The 23,197-nt window shown below is 45.8% G+C and overlaps 2 protein-coding genes across 5 annotated transcripts in view; one reads left to right on the top strand and one right to left on the bottom strand.

Annotated features, from left to right (window-relative positions):
• Window positions 1-2,621, top strand: part of LOC119971526 (calcineurin subunit B type 1) — a 72,792-nt gene extending 70,171 nt beyond the window's left edge. For all 4 annotated transcript variants that reach the window (XM_038807187.1, XM_038807157.1, XM_038807168.1 and 1 more), the window contains one exon: window positions 672-2,621. In XM_038807187.1, coding sequence (XP_038663115.1) covers window positions 672-719 — 48 coding nt within the window. In that variant the 3' untranslated portion in view covers window positions 720-2,621. The remainder of the gene's footprint in view (window positions 1-671) is intronic.
• A 690-nt stretch (window positions 2,622-3,311) lies between these two features.
• pno1 (partner of NOB1 homolog) lies at window positions 3,312-19,562 on the bottom strand. Its single transcript, XM_038807146.1, has 7 exons — window positions 19,322-19,562; window positions 15,811-15,960; window positions 11,005-11,088; window positions 9,578-9,638; window positions 8,502-8,619; window positions 6,828-6,898; window positions 3,312-3,575 (listed from the first exon to the last, which is right to left on the bottom strand). Exons 1-7 carry the CDS (start codon window positions 19,511-19,513, stop codon window positions 3,508-3,510), a joined length of 744 nt encoding a protein of 247 aa, XP_038663074.1. The 5' UTR covers window positions 19,514-19,562; the 3' UTR covers window positions 3,312-3,507.
• Window positions 19,563-23,197: the final 3,635 nt, after the last annotated feature.

Raw genomic sequence — 23,197 nt, forward strand, 5'->3', positions numbered from 1 at the left:
TGCACTTTCCAGCAGGTGTCATTGAAAGTAAAAACTGACTATTTCTTCTCAACCAACAGTTCCAACTGCTGTCTTGGCTATGATTCACCAATTCAGCACAGATGGACTGAATCTTTCTACACTAGCCATCGTGGAGCTCCTGGTGCTTTTAATGGTCACTGTTGTATTCTGACAGTTGCGTCTGCATAAAAATATAGCAAATGTTTGTCTTGAATATTAATGCTGGGACTGCAGAGGCTCAGTTTGCTTAGAGGTCAAAGCAGAACAGCGGAGTTGAGGGAAAAGATAATGGCAATAAGACGTACCTTTTTTTGTAAGTTATACAATTGTAAAATGACAGACTAAAGTTTCAAAACTGGGAATGAACTTCATTCCAGTCAAATAAAATCTGGGCATACTGCATCTTTTGACTTTGTGTTGACAGTTTATATTGCAGGTGGGTAGATATGTTTAACCTTAGAATGAGGACCATATGGTCAATCTGGAATTTTATCTTTTTATCTTCACACTTAACCTTGTTATCAAAACTATTTCTCGGGGAATCTGTGTGTGTGTATATATATAATACATTTGATGAGCTTTCCCCTAATTATCCAACGTAATATAAGGTTGCAGCTGTGTGCATTTCAGTGATGGAGGTAAATAATTACCACTTGTACTTTCCCATCCAGGTTGTAGGAGGCCTAGACATCCACAAAAAGATGGTGGTTGATGTGTGACCTCGTTCAAGGCTGTACCCAACACTTCTGCTTTCTTCTCCATTTCTGAAGATCTGCTCAAGATGTCCAGCAATGCTTTCTGTGTATTTAATGGAAGTATTTTCTCTGTGAAGCCACTTTTTCCAACATGAGCCTATATGAAGCCAACTAAGTGTTATTGAACTTCAATTCTCTCAATAACCCAGTGTAGCACTTTAAAATCTGAAGGACAGCTGAAAAGGAGCATCTCAGTGTGGTGGAGAAGGGGAAGGGGCTGGATTCTTATTTATTTCATTCTCATCTTTTATAACAAGGAAGTATATCTATAGCTTTGTAAATGTAAACGTAGTAGGTTGGGCTTTAATAAACTTGATGCAGAGACTTGATTTAAAATAAAAAGTAGTCTACGAAGTGCCAAGCATGGATTACGTAAACCATTTTAAAATACTTTTGTCATAAAATTATCAATGTGTTTTTATTTGGTTTCCCATTATATGTATTTCATGTCTGGTAATAAATTAAACTGTTGAAAAATAGTTTTCATGTGAACAGGGTTTAATTACACTGTTCTTCTTTTGGTATGTTGACAATTTTAATGTAAACATTTTTGCTTCTGGTCACAATTATTTACATTTGTGTTAATGAATGTTCCATGTTTTATGAGTTCCTTGTTAGGGACTGTGTCTCATTAGCTATTCCTTTTTCGGTAATTACTCCAGCATAATGTAGATGCCAAGAAACTTCAAGTATAAATGGCAGGATGATTAGGTGGCACATCTTTTTTGTATATTATCATGGTAACTTGGTGAGGATTACAATTGAAGACAATGTTAACCAGAAGTCATTGATTTTGCAGTCACGTTGGTTTAAACTGCGTATGGACTTTACAGGGAGACCCAGTTTGTTTGAGAACAGCATAATCTCCAATTACTCACAGACCATTTTTAAAAAGATGCAGTTAATTTCACTGTTTGGACAAGGAATGGAAAAAAGGAATGGAAAATCACATCTGTTAATGTGGTCTTTTGTTCAGGAGAAAACTTTATATTCAAAGTTAGCTAGTTATACCTCCTGGTTATCCTTTTTGTCACACCCAGAATGTGGAGTTGTAATTTTTTTAAGTTTGAAATTATTCTTCCTCATCCAGTTGCAGTTTTGTACATGTGCAATGCAAGTTAGTAAGTTGCATTTAAAACTTTGTGATCCATTTGCTTTCTAGTGGAGGTAGGGTAGGTTATAAAGGAAGTAAACAAAATTTACACCAAGAATTGTTACTATAATTAATCCAGTCTCTTCATTTAATAAGATGGGAAAGGGGGCAGGCTAGGCTGCTTTATGTGCTAAGATCAAATTATTCAAGCACCTCTCTCCCACTGCTGTTCCTTCAGCGAAGTGCTGCACACTGGTGGGCTCTGACTTTGTGTGAGAGATCCAGGTGCTTCGTGTCCTTGCATGATAAACTTTTTGCATGTAGATTGAAATGTTCCTCTTGTTTACATAAATTGCAATGTTCATATAAAAATTGCCAAATGTTGGTAAATGTTGAAAAAGAACTCCACTAACTACTCTCTCTTCCTCTGGATCAGTGCATGGCTTGTAACTACAGCCAGTAGTATCTGCTCCAGTGTCAACTGCCATGTGCTATGTTTCAAGGGGAATCTCGTCTTTTGTGAATTTATTTGTACATAAGTATTTGTTAGTCATGTAGGGAATGCTCTTTCCCTTTGCTCGTGCATAATTTGACTGCAGTCCAAGGTAGTGCATACATCTTTTCCTTACTACATGGGAATGTTTTTAGTTTGTGTAGAGGGGAAAACAGTTAATGTTGAATGTTGAGTTTTCTTCTCTGCATGTTGCATATGCTGTGGGATTATTGGAACCTTCATACTGTAAGTAAATTGAAAATAAAATATTTGAAACTTCTTTGTCTGAATACTTTCCTTTCAGAAAAGTTATTTTTTACTCCCATTGGTCTAATTTCAGCTTCAAAATACATCTAAAACCTCATTTTATGTTACTTAATACAAATGACCCCCCCCCCCCCCAACTGAAATTGACAGGTTTTAAAAGGTGGTTAAGAGTGAAACTTATTTTAAATTAATTCTGGCAACTAGCTGGGGCTGAAAAATTATATGCACAACTTTGTTCTCATCTCCATGACACAGACAGCCTATTTTCACCTTTGTGCCCAATTGATCTGCTGGTGAAATTTGTCACCTTCAATGCCAGCCATTACACCGATTCCAAAACGTTTCTCTCACCAAGTCGTGCTTGGTAACATCTCCCTTGTGCTTGGTAATATGCTTTGGTTTCCAGTCAAGCAATGCCTCAATATTGAAATTCTCCCCTATCCCCCACATCTCCGTCAGCCGGACAACCTCCCTTGATCTCGTCAGTATTTCCGACTTTGCCTTCAGCTACCAAAGACATATTGTCCACACCCTCCCTAAACTCCTCCTCAAAGCCTACCTCTGAACAAGCTTTTGGTTTATTTGCCCTAACCCCTCACGATTGTCAACATATAAATGAAAGTCTGAATTCTTCCTGTGATAAATTCATTTGGTAGTTAATTAACTTCCAAGTTAGTCCTAATAAAATAAGCCAAGCAGGATATACACAGAACACTTTGATAATTTATTTTGGTTGTCCGATTTGTCATGAAATGGTCAATCTAGATTTTGTTCATTGTAAATGTCAGTGCATTAGGCTAATTGGGGCTATTTAATCAGCCAGAGACCAATTTACATGTCCAAACCAGTCATTTGATTTGTATTGTGCAAATTCAAAGAGCAGTGAATTCACTGCAGAATCAGAAACGCTCTGCTGCTCTGCTCGCTACTGCTCGGATGTTGCCATAGACTTTAGATGGAGGGCTCCCTGTAACAAAAGTTAGAAAGATTAGATGACATCAGTAATCAGTATTTTCCATTAGTTACTTTGAATAGTCAGAATCACAAAACCCTGGTTCAAATAGGTTTGCAAAAGGCCATAGGATGGGTACAAATGTGCTCTAAGTGATCTGACTCATTGAAGTGGTTGATGCATGTGGTGTTTAGATTAGGCAAAGATTTTACTGAACTAAACCTACTGAGAAAGTGGTTCAACTTCTGTCGAAGAAATACACGTTAAAGACAAAGCCTGCTGGTCAGCACTGCTGCCTCACGGTGCTGTATGGAGTTTGCACATTCTCCCAGTGCTTGTATAGGTTTTGCTCCTTCAAGGTGAAAATAGATAAGTCCCCAGGGCCTGATGGGAGTTATCCTAGGATTCTCTGGGAAGCCAGGGAAGAGATTGCTGAGCCTTTGGCTTTGATTTTTAGGTCATCATTGGCTACAGGAATAGTGCCAGAGGACTGGAGGATAGCAAATGTGGTCCCTTTGTTCAAGAAGGGGAGTAGAGATAACCCGGGTAACTATAGGCCGGTGAGCCTAACGTCTGTGGTGGGTAAAGTCTTGGAGAGGATTATAAAAGATACGATTTATAATCATCTAGATAGGAATAATATGATTAGGGATAGTCAGCATGGTTTTGTGAAGGGTAGGTCATGCCTCACAAACCTTATCGAGTTCTTTGAGAAGGTGACTGAACAGGTAGACGAGGGTAGAGCAGTTGATGTGGTGTATATGGATTTCAGTAAAGCGTTTGATCAGGTTCCCCACGGTCGGCTTTTGCAGAAAATACGGAGGCTGGGGATTGAGGGTGATTTAGAGATGTGGATCAGAAATTGGCTAGTTGAAAGAAGACAGAGTGGTAGTTGATGGGACATGTTCAGAATGGAATTCAGTTACGAGTGGCGTACCACAAGGATCTGTTCTGGGGCCGTTGCGGTTTGTCATTTTTATAAATGACCTAGAGGAGGGCGCAGAAGGATGGGTGAGTAAATTTGCAGACGACACTAAAGTCGGTGGAGTTGTAGACAGTGCGGAGGGATGTTGCAGGTTACAGAGGGACATAGATAAGCTGCAGAGCTGGGCTGAGAGGTGGCAAATGGAGTTTAATGTGGAGAAGTGTGAGGTGATTCACTTTGGAAAGAATAACAGGAATGCGGAATATTTGGCTAATGGTAAAATTCTTGGTAGTGTGGATGAGCAGAGGGATCTCGGTGTCCATGTACATAGATCCCTGAAAGTTGCCACCCAGGTTGATGGGGTTGTGAAGAAGGCCTATGGTGTGTTGGCCTTTATTGGTAGAGGGATTGAGTTCCGGAGCCATGAGGTCATGTTGCAGTTGTACAAAACTCTAGTACGGCCGCATTTGGAGTATTGCGTACAGTTCTGGTCGCCTCATTATAGGAAGGACGTGGAAGCTTTGGAACGGGTGCAGAGGAGATTTACCAGGATGTTGCCTGGTATGGAGGGAAAATCTTATGAGGAAAGGCTGATGGACTTGAGGTTGTTTTCGTTAGAGAGAAGGTAGTTAAGAGGTGACTTAATAGAGGCATACAAAATGATCAGAGGGTTAGATAGGGTGGACAGCGAGAGCCTTCTCCCGCGGATGGAGGTGGCTAGCACGAGGGGACATAGCCTTAAATTGAGGGGTAATAGATATAGGACAGAGGTCAGAGGTGGGTTTTTTACGCAAAGAGTGGTGAGGCCGTGGAATACCCTACCTGCAACAGTAGTGAACTCGCCAACATTGAGGGCATTTAAAAGTTTATTGGATAAGCATATGGATGATAAGGGCATAGTGTAGGTTAGATGGCCTTTAGTTTTTTTTCCATGTCGGTGCAACATCGAGGGCCGAAGGGCCTGTACTGCGCTGTATCGTGCTATGTTCTAACCCAAAGATGTGCAGGCTAGGTGGATTGGCCACACTAAATTGCCCCTTAATTGGAAAAAATGAATTGGGTACTTAAATTTATATTTAAAAAAACACAAAGCCTGCCTATAGAGCAACTGATGCCAATAGACCCAGGGTAAGGTATCAATGGTGATTGTGACCCTTCATCAGATCTAAATGTTAACAAGGTTGGAAGAAAATTAACAGTAACACGATGAATACCCTCCATACTGCTCAAAGGCAAACTGTTGGATATAAGCAAAGCCAGGAATGAAGAGGGGAAGATTAAAGAAACAAAAGAAATTCACTTTTCCCAAATGACAATCACCCTGCAAACCAAGCACCTTCTACCGCACAGCTATCATAATTACAAAACTATTCAAACTAAAGTGCAGAATAACCAGCAGAAAGATAACACTCTTCCTGAGCTCATGTAAAGCTTTATTGGAATAATGCAGGAAATGTAAGATGGGAGGTCAGGTTCACTTTTGCAGACATTTTCATTGAACTGGGACTGTCAAGAGTTTTCATATCACTCAAGAAATTCCACTGCCTCATGGTGACTTTTATTTTCCATTTCTGAGAATGTCAAGTTACAATTTATGAAGTTTGAAGATTTTAAAACACTGATCAATTTTTGCTGGCCAATGGTCTAGGGATATGGAGCAAAGTCAGACTTGTGCTGCAGGATTCTCCATCAGTGGGAAATCCCATTGAGGCTGAATGGCACACATCCTGGTGTTCCTATTTTAAGATCAAAATGGGGCATTACCAAGGACAAGTTGCTGCCTTGAATGCTGATTTTCAGTGCCGGTGAAAAATAGCGATATTTGAAGATTGCTGTTTTTGTCGCCTCAATTTCAGCTTGTTTGAACTGGCATTTTGATTACCCTGATACATAATGTTAGCATTATTTCTGCATATAACTTTTCCACATTCACTAGTAACTACAGATAAACATCAACCACCAGCCATCACGTCTGACACCCAACAACAGAATCCTTTATTCACTTTATTTTTTAAGTGTTAAAAGCTTCTGAGAAATGAGAACAGCATTCTAAAATGGAATTACCCAGTAACTATGAGGTCGGCCATGCTTCAGGAGAGAGCTTCCCTATAAAGCTGACAAACTCCACCCCAATTAAATCAAAATAAGACAGACCACTTAGAAATACATCTTGTGTGTGGTGTACACTATATACAATGAATGGGAAGCAAGCAATTTTTCCAAAATATTTTTTAAAAAGTTGTATTTCAGTCATATCCTCTGGATGGTTAACGAAGTTCCTTGTATTTGATATTTTGTTAGTTTACAAAAGAACCACTTGCACAACAACATGACAATCATACCTAGAATAAGGTTGCAGATTGCTGTCCGAGCCATCTTAATGTTCTGAAAAGATCCAAGGATGTGGACTTTCCTATTTAAAATAAAGGATAATTTACTAAATTGTACCAATACTGAACTCATGCACACAAGATTCCACACCCACATCATACTTGAAAGCCAGCTAACATTCAACACATCAATTGTGTTATAGTATGCAGCCCAACAGGTTCAAAAGAAAATCTTCACCCATCACCACTAAGTTGCTCAAAGGTCATGATTGCTGTGATATGGTAAAAGTCAGACATCTTGTGCAAGGAATCTTCAGGGAGAAATGGAAATATGGAATATTCTTGAAGGATTAGATAACAGCTGTATTCCGTGCAAGTGGATATTACAAACAACTCTTAAGTGACACTGCTTCAAATTGGTTTCATGGGTGCATCTACATTTCTTTGTAGCTTTTGCTACTATTGATGCAATACAGGTTAATACTAATTCAACTGTTTATTGTTTAATGCCCAACTTACGTATTCAATGTCCAATTTTAGAAAAGCTTTGAATTTTTGTTAAAACCTACTGTAGTAATGTGGGAAACATAAATATGCAGTAGAAATAGCTTGGGGTCAAACTAGCTTTTTGAACATTGAAAAAGCAGAGGCTTTAAAAAGGCTATAACCTGTATGGGAAAATCTTTATTATCCGGCATGCATGAGGAATTGGTGGTGCTATTAATAGATAGAATTTACAGTGAAGGAGGCCATTCAGCCCATCGAGTCTGCACTGGCTCTTGGAAAGAGCACCCTACCCAACCGCACACCTCCACCCGATCCCCATAACCCAGTAACCCCACCCAACACCAAGGGCAATTTAACATGGCCAATCCACCTAACCTGCACATCTTTGGACTGTGGGAGGAAACCCACGCACACACGGGGAGAACGTGCAGACTCCGCACAGACAGTGACCCAAGCAGGAAATCGAACCTGGGACCCTGGAGCTGTGAAGCAATTGTGCTAATCACTATGCTACCGTGCTGCCCGAAGAGTTCCATTTACCAATAGAATACAGTGCAAACAAAAACTAATATGCAAGCATTTAGGTCGTGCTAAAAGAACAGTATCCTTTTAATCTTCACAGTACCTTAAAATAAAGTATAAATTATACAGTATACACATATGGTTTAGATAATTACACAATTGCTTCCATTGGTAAATTGACTATTCCTATTAGGTAGGAAATTAGGGCAATGACCTATGTATACATCAAAAAGCAAGTGATGCTTTTTTTTGGTATTAGCTTTGAAGAATTCTCAATCAGCAAGTTGCTGAATATGAATTTTGAATAGTTGCCATCATGATGCTATTGCATCTTAGTATTTCAACCAGTATGCCATAATGGGTTTCTTAAATTGACCAAGGGACAAAAAATGCAGATTATGAAGTTTAGGTGCTTTCCAACAGGGAAGTGAAAAATTGGAATTACTTAACAATACATTTTCCACAAGTGGTTCATCATGAACCAAAAGTAAGGATGTCCTAGCTAAGGTAATATTCAAGATTGTGCAACATGCCACTTGATTACAGTAGTGAAAATATTGGAACGAAGTGGGACTATTTGGTACTTTAGATTTTAATGCTTATTCCGCAGTGAAAAATTGAAAGATAAAACAGAACCGATAAACATTGTGTACTTACGAGTCAGCAAGAACTATTCTTGTTCTTGTTACATTTTCTATTGTAAATTTTGTTTTTCCTCCTTTGCCAGCTATTCGTCCTATTGCTCTGGAAAGATGATCACCCTTTAACGGTTTCACTACAGGAAGGGATCAAGTCTGCATTACCATTTCTAATTATGCACTTTCAGACCCAATGTATAATAGTTCAAAACAAACACTTTTAAAGGAAGATAGTGTTATTGGAAGTAGTCTATTCCAATTTGACAATGAGCTGGAGCTTCCCAACCCTATATCTTAATCTATCATGAATGCCTGCTTCCACCCCTAACCCTTTTCCTGCTGAAACGCTCTTCCACATCTTTGTCACTTCCAGATTCATGCGGCTAGCCTCCCATCTTCAACTCTCCATACAAAATTGTCACTAATTTATTCATCTGCACCATCTCGCAATCCGTTCAATTTAAAATGTTTGTTCTCTTTGGCGTTTGCGCATTTTCCCCTTGTGTGCGTCTGTTTCCTCCCAAAGACGTGAAGGTTAGGTGGATTGGCCATGATAAATTGCCCTTAGTGACCAAAAAGGTTAGGAGGGGTTATTGGGTTACGGGGATAGGGTGGAAATGAGGGCTTAAGTGGGTCGGTGCAGCCTCAATGCGCCAAATGGCCTCCTTCTGCACTGTACTATGTTCAAATCCTTCATGGCCATTCATTTCATCCTACTACTTCGAACCTCTTCTAGCTCCATCACTGCTTTCACCCTACTCTCTCCCCACCCCACCCCAAAAACAAAATCACTGCATTCCTCCAATATATCTCTTCATTCATTACTCATAGCTGTGTCATAAGCTATCTCCATCCTTGAATTGCAACCCCCCAATATCTCACCACTTTCTCACTTTTCTTTAAGGCCCTTCATAAACATACTTCCTTGACTAAGTTCTCAAGCACTCCTCCCAATATTTGTCAATTTCTGTCTGAATGCGCCTGTGAATCTTTTCCTATGTTTAAAGGTACTATAAATGCAAGTCACTGAGTTACAGGTGGGTCAACACGACATAACTTTATCACAGTCAAAACAACCGCCGACAATAAACTCACCATCTGTAATGTCAAATGTTTCTAGGAACAGGTCATCCAACCGAATTAATGCTAAGGCATCCTATATAATAGATATAAAATAGATAAGGACCAAAAAGCAGCAAATTATATGCATTCTACATTAAAGACAAAAATCCTGCACCAAAGACCAAATCCCTTGGATGAGATGCTAAACTGATATTCCGTTAGCCTATTCTGCTGGCACAAGTTACAACTGAAGATCCCATGGCACAATTAAAAGATAGCAGGGATTCAATGCCAATCAACATGCTCACCTATCAAACTTAAAAAAAAATTGCACCACCAAAAAAAATTACATTAGTCTTATTTGTGTTTGTGAGACCTTGTGGCCTATAAATCATGGTTATATTTACTTTAAAAGTAAATAAGGAATGTTTTGGGACTTCTAAAATGCAACATAAATGAACTTTTCATTTAAAAACTTAATTTTAAAGTTAAAATTTATTTATAGCACCGGATAGTGCACACTAGGGAGGTAGAATATGTATTCATTTTGCATATGTGGACATAGATTCTGCTTTACAGTACCTATACATATCACTTAATATTAAACCCAGAGTCAATGTGTTGTGGTTGATAAATACAATATATTAAAGTATATCAGTTAGCAGAGCACATTATTATCCCTCTTTGCATCCAAGATCAAATGCAGTGAATTTCACAAACTGCAATAAACAGGATATTTCATGTCACATATTAGTAACAAAGATCCTTTATGGGATAATAGACACTAATTTTAAGAAATCATTCCACCATTAAAACAGCTAATTTTGGGGGCTGCAGGGTTAGCACAGTTGCCTCACGGCGCACAGGTCCCAGGTTCGATCCCGGCCCTGTCTGTGTGGAGTTTTCACATTCGCCATGTTTCACCATGTTTGCATGGGTTTCACCCCCACGACACAAACATGTGCAGGGTAGGTGGATTGGCCACGCTAAATTGAAAAAAAATGAATTGGGTACTCGAAATTTATATTGAAAAAAAAATGTTAATTGTCTGAAACTCCTGGAGCACAAATCTGTGATTTTCAGGAGCTGGTAAAAGAAGTGCTTCCCCCACCCCACCAACAAAGTGGCCCTGGCACATTGCACTGAGAATGGACGTTCTCACCTAATTTGGTGGAGATGGGATGGAATGCTTTGAACGATATCTGTTCGTTGCAGGGTCAGTACAGTTAAATTTGTCCAGTAAACAAGGATTGCTGGTGGTAATACAAGTTTCAGAAATGCCTCATTCTGGAACTGTCAAGACAGCGACTACTGACAATCAATTTTGTAACTGAACATCATCCAACCGCATTCTAACCAGTTAACTTATTGACAAATTAACAGTATTACATAGTTTGAATGTTATTTTAATGCTAATAGATACTTGAAAAATACCTGTCCTAATTAGCGCATTGACTTACCTCCACTTGGAATCCAAGGACAAAGGCCTTTACAAAGTCTTCCGCCTTCGTAAGTGAACCTATATCTTGCGTGTTTTTACAAGTCTAGCAAAGAATTACATAAATATTATATAAAGCAGCAACAGATGTCAAGCACTCATCTGTCATCAAAATGCTACAAAGTTGCCAAAACAATTGCATTTATAGAATGGTTACATGGATGTAGCTATTACAGGAGACACATCTGAGGGTGGTGGGTCAGACTAGGTTGAGGAAAGGGCAGGTATTCCATTGGAGATTATATTCTAAAATGAGGGGTGTGGCATTCGAAGTGGGGAGTATAATAGCTGACTCTGGAGTGATGGTGAGAGGGAAATTGGAGGGGATGCCAGTGGTGTTGGTGAATAATTATGCTCCGAACTGGGATGATGTGGAGTTTATGAGGCGGCTGATAATGAGCGGGGGGGGGGGGGGTGAAGGAATTTTAATACAGTTTTCGACCCAAGGTTGGGACAGCTGAGGTCGGGGAGGGTGTCAGTGGTGGCGAAGGAGCGGAGGGGGTTTATGGAGCACATTCAATAGGGGAGTAAATCCATGGAGGTTTGGGAGGCAGAGAGCGAATGAATTTTTGGTTTTCTCGCAATTGTATAGGGTGTACTCCCAAAATGACTGTCATAGATAGGACACTGTTGGCGGGGGTGGTCGATGTGGAGTATCAGCAATAATGGTGTCAGATCATGCTCCGCATTGGGTGGATTTACGGTAAATAAGGGTGAGGGACAGCGCCCGCAATAGAGGCTAGGTGTGGGGCTTTTGGCAGATGAGGTGGTGTGTGAGCAGGTGAGGGAGCCCATTCGGGGGTATGTGGAGCTAAACGACACAGGGAAAGTCTTGGTGGTCACGCTGTGGGAAGCATTGGAGGCAGTGATAAGGGGGGAGTTAATTTTGATCCAGGCACACAGGGAGAAGGTGGAGTGGATGGTAATGGTAAGGCTAGTTGAGGAGATTCTGCAGGTGGACAGGGGGTATTCGGAAGCCCCGGAGGCAGGGCTGTTGAAGGAGCAGCAAAAGCTGCAGATGGAGTTCGGGTTGATATCCACAGGGAAGGCAGTTGAGGAGGGCAAGAGGGGCGGTTTGTGAATATGGTGAGAAGGCGAGCAGGATGCTGGCGCACCAGTTGAGGAACAGGAGGCAGCGAGGGAGATCGGGAAAGTGAACGACGGGACGCGGTTTAGGACCCGGTGGGGGTGAATGGGGTGTTTAGGGATTTCTACAGTAGTCCCCCATTATACCGTGCTCCGCAATACCGCGGTTCGCGATATACGGCGGGGGGGGGGGGCTTATGGACCCCAACTGTCAGCTTCCCTCTCCGGATCAAAGTGAGCCGGCCGCTGAAATTGACACTGCCGGCTGATTGGAGGGAGATTCAGTGAGAGAGGAAGGAGCAGCGTTCCTGGTAAGTTTCTGTGGGTTTCCTAATATGAACTAAGGGAACTAGGTGGTGGGTTGTGCAGATTCTATTCATATAGTTTCAAGGACCAGGAGAAATTGATGCTGTCAGTTTATTATAGCAATCAAACCTGCAGCCACTGCTGCATATTGGCTCTGCAACTTTTTTTTTTGGACCGGAAGCATTGGATAAAACCTTTGATCAGAGTTCTGATAAGAACTTACTTTAGTTGACTGCAGAATTATTACATTATGCTACCATAAGTTAAATATAAGTTAAAATAAGAAAGTAGCACTTCTAAATTTATTTAAAAATCTATGCATGCGCTTCCCATTGTGAGTCTACGGGGGTCTGATCTCTCCCCCCCCGCCCCCCGTAGACTCACAATGGGAAGCGCATGCATAGATTTTTAAATAAATTTAGAAGTGCTACTTTCTTACATAACTTATATTTAACTTATGGTAGCATAATGTAATAATTCTGCAGTCAACTAAAGTAAGTTCTTATCAGAACTCTGATCGAAGGTTTTATCCAATGCTTCCGGTCCAAAAAAAAAGTTGCAGAGCCAAAAAACCCCCATCGTGGATATCCGCGGCTCGGATGCAACGCGGGTGGCTGTCTTGAACCCCAACACCCGCGTTATAACGGGGGACCACTGTATACGAGTCAGAACCCCGGCTGGGGTGGAGGGGTTGGAGTTCCTGAGGTGGAAGAGGAACTGGTGGAGGGATTGTGTGCCCCTATTGGACTTGTAAAAGTGGTGGATGGGCTGGAGGCAATGCAGTCAGGCAAGGCCCTGGCCCACATGAATTTCCAGTGGAGTTTTACTAAATGTGCTTGGGGGTTCTGGGGACTTTGTTGGTAAGGGCGTTTAATGAAGCAATGGAGTCCCCCCACCCCCCATCGACGATATTGCAGACCTCGATCTCTCTAATTTTGAATCAGGATAAGGATCCAGAGCAGTGTGGGTCGTATCGGCCGATCTCACTGTTAAATGTGGATGCCAAGTTATTGGCCAAGATTTTGGCCTTGAGGACTGTGTGCCAAGGGTGATAGGGGAGGACCAGACGGGGATCATGAAGGGGAGGCACTTGGCGTCATATATCCGGAGGCTACTAAATGTGATAATGATGCCCCGAGCGACGAAAGATGGAGGTGATGGTCACCCATGGACACGGAGAAGGCCTTCGATTGGCTGGAGTGGGACTATTTGTGGGAGGTCCTGGGGCGTTTGGGTAGGGTAGTGTGGGTTGGGTCCGGCTGCTGTGTCAGGCACCAGTGGCAAGTGCAGACAAACCGGATAAGCTCGGATTATTTTAGGGTGCACCGGGGAACGAGGCAGGGATGTCCACTCTCCCCACTGTTTTTTGCCCTGGGCGGCGAAAATAGCGATGGTCAGGAAACCGGTAGCGAGGGAAAGAGGTCGTTGTGGGAGGGGATGGAGGCAGTCGCATGCAAAGAGACAAGCTTAGGGGCACTGCTAACGATGCCTTTGCCATTCTCGCCGACCAAGTACTCCAAAAGCCCTGTGGTGGCGGCTCTGAGAGAGTGGGGACAGTGGTGGCAGCAGAGGGGGTGGTGTGGGCACCGTTATGCGGCAACCACCAATTTGTTCTGAAGGGCTGGGGGGGGGGGGGGGGGGGGGGGGGGTTCGGGGGTGACAGCATGCGAGGACCGAGCGGTTTAGAGATCTGTTTATAGATGGGGGGCTTTCCGTGTTTGGACGAGTTGGAGTAGTTTGAGCTGCCCAGTAGGAATGGGTTTCGCTACCTGCAGGACTTTGTGCGAGGCAGGTATCGACTTTCCCGCACCTAGCGCAACAGGGGCTCTAGGATAAGGTAGTGCCGAAAGTGGGAGTGGGGGAGGGGAAGGTATCGGAATTCTATAAAGAGCTTATGGATTGGGAGGGAGCCCCAATAGAGAAGGTGAAGCGGAAGTGGGAGGATGGGTTTTGGGAGAATGGCCTGAGGCGTGTCAATGCGTCCTCGTCGTTTGCCAGGCTTAGCCTGATACAATTCAAGGTGGTCCACACGACGCATATGATTGTGGCCCAGATAAGCAGGTTTTTTGAAGGGGTGGTGTTTAGGTGTGGGCAGTGTGCGGGTGGGCCTGTGAATCATGTCCATATGTTTTTGGCATGTCCAAAGCATAAGGGATTCTGGCAGGGGTTACTGATGTCATGTCGGAGGTACTGAAGGTACAGGTGGTTCCGAGTGGAGAGGTAGCGATTTTTGATTTGTCAGAGGACCCGGGAGTCCAGGGGCTGAGAGAGGCCGATGTCTTGGCCTTTGCCTCCTTGGTAGCCCGGAGACGGACCTTGTTAACATGGAGGGACTCGGAGCCCTGATGTCAGGGGTGTGGGTCAGTGACATGGATGGGTTTCGCCGGCTTGAGAAAATCAAGTTCGTCCTGAGGGGATCAATTCTAGGGGTTGTCCGTAGGTGGTAGCCGTTTATCGACTACTTTGGGAAAAATTAAGCTGTCAGCGGTAAAAAGAAACAACGGTTACACCAGAACCAGAAAATGCTGAAAATACTCAGATCAGTAGGCATTTGGGAAGACAAACTGAGTTAACATTTAGTTCATCAGAACCAACATCAACCTGAAACGTTAACATTTCTCTCTTCACAGATGCTGCCTGACCTGAATATTTTCAGCAGTCTGTTTTTATTTCAGATTCCTGGCATCAGCAATATTTTGCTTTTGTTAAGGGTAAAAGTTTAATCTTACACATCATCCACTTAAAAGTTCCTATATACCACTGGCCAAAATGTTAATGAATCAGACTTGAACCTGTTACACACTCCCACCTGGAGTTAGCTCAAATCTGGCTGCACTGTGCCACTCACTAAACTACAAGATAACCTGGATTGTTTTTCAAGTTCAATCAATAGCTCTAAGCCTATTTAAGTTCTTAAAAGCTCATCTTTACTGCAATGTAACTGAACTAGTGCATTTATTAATAATTTAATATTGAGAAATTGTAATACAAGATTCTGGACTAAAAAACAAGGCAGCGAGTTGTTGGGATCTGGAATATGCTGCAACGGTGACAGATTCAACCATGGCTTCCCAAGGGAATTGGATAATTACCTGAGGAGACACAATTTAGAGAGTCCCAGAGGAAAAGGTGGGGGACTGGGATGAGGCGAATAGCTCAGAGCCAGCATGGATGTGATGGGCCGAATGGCCTGTTTGTGCACTATAACAGCATGGTTCACTTATAGATAATTTGCCATTACTTTAATCATAGCATAACCTATTCCAAACAGGAAAAGTGACATTTCTCCCTCCTCCCTGCATAAGACCCCAAACTGAAACAGCACCTGTGTGTATGTAAAGATAGGTTTTGCAACTTCATTGCTGAGGATCGTTACCTTGATTTCAACATTTCTAGTCTTCAGGTTAAATCTCACTTGTAGCTGCAGGTGTTCAACAATCGGGGTAAAGATTTTTAACCAGTTTTCTTTCAGAGGTGTATATCTATGTGCGGGTACAGCTACTTTGCGAATTTCATCCTTTCCATCCTAAAAGAAAAATGGATATCACAATGATTAATGCAAGATAGGACAATTAACTTGAAAAGGGATGGGGGAGAAAGAAGAATTACACTGATTAAAACAAACTTTTGCCTCCAGCTGCCTTTCCAACAGCAGGGTTTCTTGCTCTCACCCTGCTTGCTGCTTCCTTCTTTAAGGACAATAGAAATCTGTGCAAAAAAACATATTTAACTCTTTAACTCTGCTCCTCTCACAACAGATGCTGCCAGACCGCAGTGTTTCCAGCACTTTGATTGTTTCCAGCTCGAAGGAAGCATTACCCTCCTTTTGGGGCAGCATGATAGCATAATGGGTAGCACCATTGCTTCACAGCTCTAGGTCTGATTCCCGACTTGGGTCACTGTGCGGAATCTGCATGTTCTCCCCGTGTCTGCGTAGGTTTCCTCTGGGTGCTCTGGTTTACTCCCACAAGACGTGCTTGTTGGGCGGGGAAGAGTTGGGGGGGGGGGTGGGGAAGAGTTGGGGGGGTGGGGAAGAGTTGGGGGGGGTGGGGAAGAGTTGGGGGGGGTGGGGAAGAGTTGGGGGGGGTGGGTGGGTGGGGAAGAGTTGGGGGGGTGGGGAAGAGTTGGGGGGGGGTGGGGAAGAGTTGGGGGGGTGGGGAAGAGTTGGGGGGGTGGGGAAGAGTTGGGGGGGGGGGTGGGGAAGAGTTGGGGGGGGGGGGTGGGGAAGAGTTGGGGGGGTGGGGAAGAGTTGGGGGGGTGGGGAAGAGTTGGGGGGGGTGGGGAAGAGTTGGGGGGGGTGGGGAAGAGTTGGGGGGGGTGGGGAAGAGTTGGGGGGGGTGGGGAAGAGTTGGGGGGGGTGGGGAAGAGTTGGGGGGGGGGGGGGGAAGAGTTGGGGGGGGTGGGGGAGAGTTGGGGGGGGGTGGGGAAGAGTTGGGGGGGGGTGGGGAAGAGTTGGGGGGGGGGGTGGGGAAGAGTTGGGGGGGGTGGGGAAGAGTTGGGGGGGGGGGTGGGAAGAGTGGGGGGGTGGGGAAGAGTTGGGGGGGGTGGGGAAGAGTTGGGGGGGGGTGGGGAAGAGTTGGGGGGGGTGGGGAAGAGTTGGGGGGGGTGGGGAAGAGTTAGGGGGGGTGGGGAAGAGTTGGGGGGGGTGGGGAAGAGTTGGGGGGGTGGGAAGAGGTTGGGGGGGGGTGGGGAAGAGTTGGGGGGGGGTGGGGAAGAGTTGGGGGGGGGTGGGGAAGAGTTGGGGGGGGTGGGGAAGAGTTGGGGGGGGTGGGGAAGAGTTGGGGGGGGGTGGGGAAGAGTTGGGGGGGGGTGGGGAAGAGTTGGGGGGGGGTGGGGAAGAGTTGGGGGGGGGTGGGGAAGAGTTGGGGGGGGGTGGGGAAGAGTTGGGGGGGGGTGGGGAAGAGTTGGGGGGGGGGGTGGGGAAGAGTTGGGGGGGGTGGGGAAGAGTTGGGGGGGTGGGAAGAGTTGGGGGGTGGGGAAAGAGTTGGGGGGTTGGGAAGAGTTGGGGGGGGTGGGGAAGAGTGGGGGGGTGGGGAAGAGTGGGGGTGGGGAAGGTTGGGGGGGGTGGGAAGAGTTGGGGGGGGTGGGGGAAGCGTTGGGGGGGGGGTGGGGAAGAGTTGGGGGGGGTGGTGGGGAAGAGTTTGGGGGGGGGGTGGGAAAGAGTTGGGGGGGGGTGGGGAGAGTTGGGGGGGGGTGGGGGAAGAGTTGGGGGGTGGGGACGAGTTGGGGGGGGTGGGGAAGAGTTGGGGGGGGTGGGGGAAAGAGTTGGGGGGGGGGGGAAGAGTTGGGGGGGTGGGGAAGAGTTGGGGGGGTGGGGAAGAGTTGGGGGGGTGGGAAGAGTTGGGGGGGTGGGGAAGAGTTGGGGGGGTGGGGAAGAGTTGGGGGGGGTGGGGGAAGAGTTGGGGGGGGTGGGGAAGAGTTGGGGGGGGGGTGGGGAAGACGTTGGGGGGGGGTGGGGAAGAGTTGGGGGGGGTGGGGAAGAGTTGGGGGGGGTGGGGAAGAGTTGGGGGGGGTGGGGAAGAGTTGGGGGGGGTGGGGAAGAGTTGGGGGGGGTGGGGAAGAGTTGGGGGGGTGGGGAAGAGTTGGGGGGGTGGGGAAGAGTTGGGGGGGTGGGGAAGAGTTGGGGGGTGGGGAAGAGTTGGGGGGGTGGGGAAGAGTTGGGGGGGTGGGGAAGAGTTGGGGGGGTGGGGAAGAGTTGGGGGGGTGGGGAAGAGTTGGGGGGGTGGGGAAGAGTTGGGGGGGTGGGGAAGAGTTGGGGGGGTGGGGAAGAGTTGGGGGGGTGGGGAAGAGTTGGGGGGGTGGGGAAGAGTTGGGGGGGTGGGGAAGAGTTGGGGGGGTGGGGAAGAGTTGGGGGGTGGGGAAGAGTTGGGGGGTGGGGAAGAGTTGGGGGGTGGGGAAGAGTTGGGGGGGTGGGGAAGAGTTGGGGGGGTGGGAAGAGTTGGGGGGTGGGAAGAGATGGGGGGGTGGGGAAGAGATGGGGGGGTGGGGAAGAGATGGGGGGGTGGGGAAGAGGTGGGGGGGTGGGGAAGAGTTGGGGGGGGGGGGAAGAGTTGGGGGGGTGGGGAAGAGTTGGGGGGGTGGGGAAGAGTTGGGGGGGTGGGGAAGAGTTGGGGGGGTGGGGAAGAGTTGGGGGGGGTGGGGAAGAGTTGGGGGGGGTGGGGAAGAGTTGGGGGGGTGGGGAAGAGTTGGGGGGGGGTGGGGAAGAGTTGGGGGGGGTGGGGAAGAGTTGGGGGGGGGTGGGGAAGAGTTGGGGGGGGGTGGGGAAGAGTTGGGGGGGGGGGTGGGGAAGAGTTGGGGGGGGGGTGGGGAAGAGTTGGGGGGGTGGGGAAGAGTTGGGGGGGTGGGGAAGAGTTGGGGGGTTGGGGAAGAGTTGGGGGGGTGGGGAAGAGTTGGGGGGGTGGGGAAGAGTTGGGGGGGTGGGGAAGAGTTGGGGGGGTGGGGAAGAGTTGGGGGGTGGGGAAGAGTTGGGGGGGTGGGGAAGAGTTGGGGGGGGTGGGGAAGAGTTGGGGGGGGTGGGGAAGAGTTGGGGGGGTGGGGAAGAGTTGGGGGGGTGGGGAAGAGTTGGGGGGGTGGGGAAGAGTTGGGGGGGTGGGGAAGAGTTGGGGGGTGGGGAAGAGTTGGGGGGGTGGGGAAGAGTTGGGGGGGTGGGGAAGAGTTGGGGGGGTGGGGAAGAGTTGGGGGGGGTGGGGAAGAGTTGGGGGGGTGGGGAAGAGTTGGGGGGGGGGGGGAGAGTTGGGGGGGGGGGTGGGGAAGAGTTGGGGGGGGTGGGGAAGAGTTGGGGGGGGGTGGGAAAGAGTTGGGGGGGGGGTGGGAAAGAGCTGGGGTGGTGGGGGGGACGAGCTTGGGGCTGGGGAAGGGGTGGGGGCTCACGGCCACATTCCCCTCACCACAAGCTGCTGCCCGGACACAGCCGGGAACTCGGGCCTTTTGCAGGGCCGCGGCTGCTCTGTCTCCATGTTTCCTGTTCCCGGCTCCATCTTCCTCTTGCGTTTGACCCGCTTCTTGGAGACACTACGGAATTCGGGTCCCAACTCTGATACCAGGCCTGTTTCCATCTCGCTCCCCGCTGCCGCCGCCATGACAGCCACTCATAAAGGACCCTCCCGAAGACTGTCCGCGCTACTCGCCTGATTCCTTCCCCATTGGCGGATAGACCGTATTCACAGTGACGTATGCAGCCCAGTGAGGACCCTTGTTGTCATGCGCACTGTACACCGCTGGCTGCAGCACGTGGATAGTGAAGACTTCCACCTTCAATCTGGAGTTTCAGGCCTAGAAAAAAATACATATCTGCATTTATATATCGCCTTTCATCCCACGTGACATCCAAAGCTGCTTTACAGCCAAAGAAGTACTTCTTGAAATTTTCTAACGTCGGAAACACCGCAGTCCTTTCCTTTCAGATTCCAGAATCCGCAGTAATTTGCTTTTATCCAGTGTTTAACTCACTGCCACCTCTCTTCCGGGAATGCCTACCCTGAAGAAGTACTGCTCTTCTCTCCAACAGGATTTCCGTATGCCCCTCCCCACTATCCTTCACTGCTTTCCATTTCACTCTTAGTGTTACAAGGTATTTATCAAGACTTGCTTCCACAGCCATATTTTATTCCTCAGGAAGGAACTTACCCCATGGGGATTTCAACTTAAATTCCACCCTGCATGTCACCTCCAGGATTCTCTGCTGTTTGGCCTTTCACATCTTTTGTTCTCTCTGGGGACTGCCATTAGCACTCTTTCCCCTTGGTTTCTGTGGCCATTAGCACCCAGTTTCCCTGGGTTTCTGTGGCTATGACTCATCTTTCATTCTCACTCCACAGTATAAATATTTCCCACTTTCTCTGTCAGCTTTCACGAAGAGTCATCGAACTCGAAACGTTAGCTCTTTTCTCACTACAGATGCTGCCAGACCTGCTTAGATTTTCCAGCATTTTCTATTTTATTTCAGATTTTCAGCATCTGCAATACTTTGCTTTTCCTTAAAGTACTGCAGTGGTTTGCTGTTGTACTTCTAGTCAGCCCATATGTAATTAAGATGACCACACACGCACCCAGGGTGTCATAACACTTCATTTTAAGTTTCTGTACCTGTGATCTTTGAACATTGTGACTTAACTTTCCCACATTTTCTATTTCCTGCACATGTTTAGTTGTCCTAGAAGTCATCTACATCAGCCAGTCTTTGTGCCTGTTCACTTCTGCATGATCCATGTTGTTAAATAACAATGGACACAGCAATTCTGCTTCCAACTGTATATGGAATTATAAAAAAGCTTTGAGAGTTTTTTGTGCTATAATTTCAAAATTCCACCAAGCACACCCCTACTAACCAATTCAACGTTTCATAAGGTATTGGAAAACATTATAGTCAGTGGTAATAAAATGTGCGCCAGGCCATCAATAATTTGAAAATTTTCAGCTTAATTCATGGACAATTTACTAATAACTGAAACACTTGCAGTGAACAAACATTTACAGTGGACATGTATTCTTTCACAGGACTTGGGTATTGCTGGCTGTGCCAACATTTATTGACCATTTCTAAATGCCCTTCCGAAGTCAGCACTGCTGCCTTCTTGAACCACTGCTGTCCACATGGTGTTGGTGCACCCAATGCTGTTAGGAAGAGAGTTCCAGGATTTTAAATTTATCGATGTACACCTAAAATGGATGTAAGGAAATCAATTCCTTCCACAATTGACCACAGATTCTGGGAAAACCTATTGGGGAGACAGCGGTTCAGTGGTAATGTCACTGGACTACTAATCCATAGGCCAGGCAAATTCTCTGGGGACATGGGTTCAAGTATCATCATCGCATCAGGTGGAATTTAAATTCAATAAAATAATTGTGGAATTGAAACACTTGTCTCATTAATGGTGATGCTGAAACCATCACTGATTGTTGTAAAAACCCATTCCCCAGTCTGGCCAACATGCGACTCCAGACCCACAGCAATGGGTTTGACTCTTAACTGAAATGGCAGAGCAAGTCATTTTGTTCAAGGGCAATTAGGGATGGGTAACAAAAGTTGGTCTTGCCGGCGACACCTACATCCCACGAAAGAATAAAAGAAAGTTCAGCATTCAATTGACCTTCAATCGGAAAATCAATTTTTGTGTGATGTTTGTTGAGGAATAAATATTGGCCAGGCCATTGAGGGTAACTTCCTTGCTCTTCTTCAAAATAGTGCTACAGAATCTTTTAAGTCAATTTAAGGGGGCAGGCAGGCTCTCAATTTAAAATCACAATCATATTATGCCAAAATAATGGGGCAGAGGTTAAAATCATTGAAATTTACAACTTATCTCACTGAGTCCAAATATCATCTTTCTGCTGGCTTACTCATTCCATTAAAATCACGCACATTTACCCAGAGGATTCCTAGAATCAGCTTCCTAGGCTGTCTAGAAATACAGTAAAAAAGGCATCCTTTAAGAGTAGGATGAATAACTCTTGGGGAATAAGTTAAGGAATCATAGAGGCACTGTTCCATGTGTAAGAACAGTGAGTGGAGTTTGAAATTCCCCCAGACACATGCTGATAGCCCCTAACTGCAAATCATGGCACTTCCGGGACCAACACATGGGTAAAAATAAGATTGGCTGACTCATGCAGAAGTGAATAGTGATGCAATCACAGACACAAAGACTGGCTGATATAGATGAATTCTAGGACAACTAAACATTTGCCGAGAAGGCCTGAAAATTATGGGAAAGTTAAGTCACAGGTACAGATACATGAAATGAGGTGTTATGACACCCTGGGCATGTGTGTGGTCAATTCCAGCCCCACAGATCCCAAAATCCCAAGTGGTGCGATGGTTAACACTGCGACAAGGACCCAGGTCACTGTCTGTGTGGAATTTGCACATTCTCCCTGTGTCTGGGTGGGTCTCACCCCCACACCCAAAGATGTGCCTGGTAGGTGGTTTGGCCACATTAAATTGCCCCTTAATTGGAACAAAAAACATTGGGCAGTTTAAATTTATTTTTAAAAAGACCCCAAAGTCCTAACATTATTAACTCATTTTTTTTCCATGAGATCTTTAACCCTTCACTGCTCTAATGAGTTACAGGCACCAGATTTATAAGTAAAACATTAAAAAAACAGTTTATTTATAACACGAGTGAAAGCTGAACATATAATGGCACTAATGAAACAATCTACTACTAATAATAATAATATTCTTTATTGTCACAAGTAGGCTTACATTAACACTGCAATGAAGTTACTGTGAAAATCCCCTGGTCACCACATTCCAGCACCTGTTCGGGTACACAGAGGGAGAATTCAGAATGTCCAATTCACCTAACAGCATGTGTTTCGGGACTTGTGGGAGGAAACCAGAGCACCCGGAGGAAATCCACGCAGACACGGGGAGAACATGCAGTCTCCGCACAGACAGTGACCCAAGCTGGGAATTGAACCTGGGACCTTGATGCTGTGAAGCAGCAGTGCTAACCATGCTGCCAACTAGTCTATTTCCAAAACCCTGTCTCATTCTCCACCCTGACACACAAGATAGACACACAGTGAAACAGGTAGGAAAGGTTAAAAAATAACAGGGATTAAGAGGTCTCAGAGATTTGAGGATCTTCACTGCAGAGGTTGAGGTCTGTGTCGGCAGTGATCTCTTCAGAATGCAAGGTGTTGAACCATCGGTTGGTTTGGATCTTCAAGCTAGGCCACTCAGGCTGAATTCTCAGGCTGTGGGATCTCATCTAGGGATACACTTTAACTTGTGTTGGACTGAGCCTGACCCA

The sequence above is a fragment of the Scyliorhinus canicula genome, chromosome 1, assembly GCF_902713615.1.
Source record: "Scyliorhinus canicula chromosome 1, sScyCan1.1, whole genome shotgun sequence".
In the NCBI taxonomy this organism is placed as follows: Eukaryota; Metazoa; Chordata; class Chondrichthyes; order Carcharhiniformes; family Scyliorhinidae; genus Scyliorhinus; species Scyliorhinus canicula.

Coding starts and splice junctions, on each gene's coding strand:
- pno1 (XM_038807146.1), bottom strand. CDS start 19,513: ATGGCGGCGGCAGCGGGGAGCGAGATGGAAACAGGCCTGGTATCAGAG. Junction 8,620..9,577: donor AACATTTGACATTACAGATG/GTGAGTTTATTG, acceptor CCCTTCCTGTAG/TGAAACCGTTAAAGGGTGAT. Junction 6,899..8,501: donor AGAATAGTTCTTGCTGACTC/GTAAGTACACAA, acceptor TATTTTAAATAG/GAAAGTCCACATCCTTGGAT.